The sequence below is a fragment of the Crocuta crocuta genome, unplaced genomic scaffold, assembly GCF_008692635.1.
Source record: "Crocuta crocuta isolate KB4526 unplaced genomic scaffold, BGI_CrCroc_1.0 scaffold598, whole genome shotgun sequence".
NCBI lineage: Eukaryota > Metazoa > Chordata > Mammalia > Carnivora > Hyaenidae > Crocuta > Crocuta crocuta.
In genome coordinates this window covers 101,919-107,116 of record NW_027532848.1, presented here as the reverse complement: position 1 = coordinate 107,116, position 5,198 = coordinate 101,919, and the positions used below count along the sequence as shown (strand labels likewise).

General features: G+C 35.3%; 1 protein-coding gene across 1 annotated transcript in view; it reads right to left on the bottom strand.

Annotated features, from left to right (window-relative positions):
* Window positions 1-5,198, bottom strand: part of LOC144216192 (dystrophin-like) — a 68,178-nt gene that overhangs the window by 12,524 nt on the left and 50,456 nt on the right. The window contains exon 7 of the mRNA XM_077745469.1: window positions 731-892. Coding sequence (XP_077601595.1) covers window positions 731-892 — 162 coding nt within the window. The remainder of the gene's footprint in view (window positions 1-730; window positions 893-5,198) is intronic.

Sequence of the window (5,198 nt, the reverse complement as noted above, 5' to 3'; positions counted from 1 at the left end):
ACTTTAACTTTATATACATTTAAATATTATTTAAAAATATAAATGCAGCTTTTAAGAAATACTTCCCAAGGTAAAGGTTAATTTAGATATAGCATAAATGTATTCATTATAAAGGGATCTTAGATTTATTTCTATTACTATTTTAACTCTAATTCTAGAAAATCTGGCTTGGTACATTTTACAAGTCTGATTGAACAGAGTGGAATGTGTGAGTACATTTGTGTATATATGGTATGATTATTAGTAATTAAATGAAAATTTGTCTCTCAAACTTTTTGCTATTAACTACTTACAATACACTAAATGTAGAATATAGAGATCTTATGACCTGTGATTCCAAGACAACAAAATGAGATGATAATAAAATATTCGAGAATGCATTTTTGAGGCTGTATTTTTAGTGGTACCTCGAAAACTAATTTCTTTACAGTTTATATTCCTAAGGCTTCCCTCTCGCTTTAGTTTGAAAATATTGACAAACAGCAGAGTTCCATATGATATGTCCCTATCTTTTAAGTATCTCTATTCTAAATTCTGCCATACGTATTTTCAAAAATAAAGCTTAGAGTACTAACCTAGAGCTCTTTTTTCCTCTTGCCTCCAGATACTCAAATCAGCCAATGAAATAACCCTCCGGAAAACTAGCTGAATAAAATTTAACTCAGAAATTCAGCAATGTCTCGTTCAGATAATACACCGAAAAACAGTAGCTCATTCCCCATCTACTCGCCTGAGCTTCCTGAGGCATTTGAGCTGCGTCCACTTTGTCAGCAATATAAGCTGCCAACTGCTTGTCAATGGATGAGAGGGACTCCTGAATTAAGCGCAAGGATTTTTCGATCTCCTGGGCAGACTGGATGCTCTGTTCAAGCAACTTTTGCCTCCTCACAGCCTAAAGAGAAGAAGAAAGAATGAATCAGTGAAATGCTTATTCGCGGTAGTTTTTCTGCAATCCTGCTGCAAAGTAAATGAAGATTCTAGATTCTTCCACCATCACCTTTTTGTAAGATAGATTTCGCAGCTTCCTGCCACTCATTCAGCTCTCCTTATACAAATAAGAATAAGAAAAAAAAATAATTAGCACAAAGCAGTACAGGGTCAAGAATCTCTGCAGGACAAAACCACAGAATTATGGACATCAAGGAAAGAGGCTGGAGAAAACATTAGTGAAAGCATCTTGGTAGCTGCAATCTGTCGTTCTCAGGCTGAATGTTCCTCCTGATCTCATTATATAGTTCAAGAGATTTGGTTTACTTAGAATAGGGTCATCGTCATCACAATCCAATTCAAGATGGATAATCCACTTCTACCAGTGAGACACATAGACAATCTGTTCAGAATCAGCTCCTTTTCAAAAAGAGAATTTCAAATAACCATCTGGTTATGGATTTATTTGAAATATGACTTCTACCCATATTCCATGGGCTTTTCCCCCCTTGTTTTCTCTCACAATTTGGGTTATAGAAATAACGTGTACCAGTAGTTCTGTGTTACTGCTGAGGCGGAACAAATAAGAAGTAACCCTAATATAGCCACAATTAATCTTCATTGTTACTACAGGTATGATTAGGATAATTTAACACTTTCCAAATATAAATAGCATGCTGCACAGATTGCACAATCTCCCTTCAAGGATCTGTTCACCTTTAAAAGAAGAGTTCTTAAAGTAAGGAATGGGACAAGCAATTTACTGAGAATCCCTTAAGCTATGCATCATAGCAAGCATTTTTCTTTCTTACACGATGTGTAGACGTGATTAGCTGGTACAAGAGAACTATCCTTCCCACAGACCATGACTGGGGTTTTAAAAATGATCCTGCCTGTGATGAATACAGCCTAATATACAGACTTGTCAAATCACTATGGTGTATACGTGAAATTAATGTAACATTGTGTGCCAACTGTACCTCAAGAAAAAAATATAGAAAGGAAAAAATAATACATATGTTGGCTCTGAAGCTTAAAATGTATTAGAGACACCATTATCTTTAATGAGGCCAACTTGGAACACAGTGAATAAGGCTAAGAGATCTGGACCAAGGCACTGCAGCAGGAGTGGGAAGACATTCTCAGTATTTCTATCTGTACAGTAAACCTTCACAATTTTGAGCCAGTCCTTCCTTTCCTCTCGTTCCACCCACAGCTTTAGTTTCACCAAGCCCTCTTATACTCCCATCTCTCAACACTATGTCTCCAGTCCAGATTTCTCCCTCGATCTCTGCATGTGTATATATAATGCCTTACTTGACATTTCTTCTTGGACATCCCACAGCAACCAAAACAACAGCATGGTCAAATATGGGCATATTCTGTGTCCCCTTCTCACCTACTTCTCACCTCTCAAGCTTGCTTTTGCTCTTAATCTGTACTCCCCCCCCCATTTCAGTGATTTATGATTATTCACTGCCTTTATTAGGCTTAATTCTGAATATTTCCTCTTCCTCTCTACCATGTCATTCACCGTTTTGTGTTTAATCGATCGATTCCTGATCCATTCTTTTACCTCTTAATATTTCTTGATTCCATCTTTTCTTTCCCAAATTGCCATTGTCATTCCTCTCCTTGAGGTCATTACCATCTCTTGTCTCAAAAACAGTACATGCTCTTGGCTGGTATCCTACCCTGTCATTATCCATCTGCAATGCAGCTATGCATTGTGTAGCTATGGTGTGTTCTTTCTAAAGTGAAATCATGGTTCTCTGCTTAAAATACTAGTGAGTATTCATTTTCCTGAGGAAATGTAGCTCAAACTACAGAGAAATTTTGTCTTTCATTCCCAAACATACACTATGGCCCTCTTGATACTTGGCCTCAAACATGCTATCTTCTTTTTATTGGCTAATTTACCTTTATCCTTTAACTTTTATCTTGGAAATGTGGACATCTCCCTCACCACTGGCTGTCTGGACACTCTATGCTCTCTCCTGTATTCTGTATTTCTGGCTCAGCATGTTTCACACAAAAATGTAATGTGCCATTAATTTTTTTGCCTCTCCTTCAGACTTTAAGTGCCAATGAGATTAGACACTGTGGATGTCTTGTTCATTGCTCAACACCAGCTCCTAGAAAAAAGACGATTACTTTTGTTCATGACTCAATGAATGGTGTAACAAAGCTTTTTAATAGGGAAAACAGAAGAGTTCAAATAGTCAAAAAACGGATTTACAAAATAAATGAGAAAAAGGTCACCGCTAGACTGAGATATCGTTTGGAGAAAATTTCTTCCAGTTTTTGTTTTGTTTTGTTTTTTGTTTTGTTTTGTGTGTGTGTGTTTTAGAATTAAGAGTATCAAAAGAGGACAGAACATTATTTAAAGAAAACTTTAATCCACTTCTCTTAAAATATTTGATCCAAATCAGTGACCAAGATCTTGCCCTATGGTCTGATTCAAATATCGTTTCCCCTTTCTTCAGTCAAAACTTCAACTAGAAGTAACATCAAATCATAATTCAGTTAACAGTCCTCAAGGCTATAATCAGAGCTTTCTGTATTGTATGAGAGAATGTCTGTAGTCTAGCCAGACCTTCTCCAGAGAAATGGATCCCTAATGATAAAGTTTCACCATTGTGACAGGTGGCTGGAGAAACCTTCCAATCACAACATGTAGTAACTGCCTACTCTGGCATTGTTTAAATATCACCCTTTATCTGGCTAAAGGCAAAAACAGCCTACTGTCCTGTGGACATCTCTAGAACTTTAAGATAATAGGATATAATACACCATAATGTTGAACCACATATCTAGCCTCAAAATTGTATTTAGAAATCTAGCCTTTTCCATTCATGAGATGCTATGGATTGAAAGAAATAACCTAAGAGATGATGGCAGAGTTGACCTTAGGTAGGTTGGTTCTTTGCCTGACATGGAAGTCAGTAAGATTACTGAGACTGATATACATGGATTCTTTAATTATCTCAGGGAGAGAAAGGACCTGATGTCAATCAAGGCTTGTAGAATTCTTTGAACTAATTATGGCATAAGCTGCCTTCTATTTCTAAACACCTTGTTGGGCAATCCCTCATGGGATGCCAGTCCTGTGCATTTTCTAGGACTCTCTGGCCACTTGATCTGTGCTGTCTCACTGGATGGAGTTGATAGGAAGATCTGAACCATAATCAGATTTTTGTTGTTTGTCCAGAATACGGCTCCACTACTGTATACAGCTCAGCTGTATAGCTGTATAGCTAGATACAAACAGCAAATATGAGGAGAGTTAGAAACATATTGAAAGGCTGTAAATCAACAACAAAAATATAAAAGTAAAAAAGTGAATCCTAATGATGGTTAGTTACCAACAACTACAAAAAGAACATAATGAACAAAATTTTATTTTGGTTTTCATAAAAATCCAAAGAAAACTTATCTAAACTAATCAACATACATGAAAATATATTATTAATATTATCTCAAAGTGTTCTGGAGTATAAAATCACAAGCTGAATAATTTTTGTTATTAATGGAAAGTTGTCTTCACAATGAATTGTTTTTTTTACGTTCCTATTTTTTTTTTTAAGTAATAACCTTTGTGCCTCAATGCTACAAACACTTAAATCGGAGAACAGCATGGCTAAGAAACTGTGGAGGAATGAAGTTTTCATTCTGGAAGAATAAATTTCTCATGTGAAATAAAAACTGGGAATCTGAACCAAAATAAAGGTATTTAAAATATGAACGTAGACTAAAAATAGAGAAACACATTATACATATTATCCCAGTAACTTTTTAGAAATCATCATTCATGTAAGAAACTATACATCCTGCTATACTTATTAAAGTTGCTATAAAACACAGTAATTTTTATTTCATTTAGTAAGTAGCAGGTAAGATCATGACTGCAAATGAGTTAGGGATATGGGTGTTTTTCCTGTTAACATAAGAACTTATGAGAAAATTATTATAATATACATTTATCTTACAGTTAAGCTTTCTAGCTAGCAGCAAATGCTTATTAAGCACATAATATGTTGCAGAATTGAACTGTACAGATAGTTTCTCACTATTGGAAGATAACAACTAAACGAAAAAAAAATCAAGTAGAATGCAATGATGAAACATTTTTTAGCCAAAGAAAGAAAGAAGAAAAACAAATCTACATGGTATGAGTTTAAAAGTGCCAGGAAAGTGTTTTTGTCCAAAATTCCCCATCCTATACTGATACAATTCTTCTCTTGGTTACATACTCCACCATTAGAAAAAAT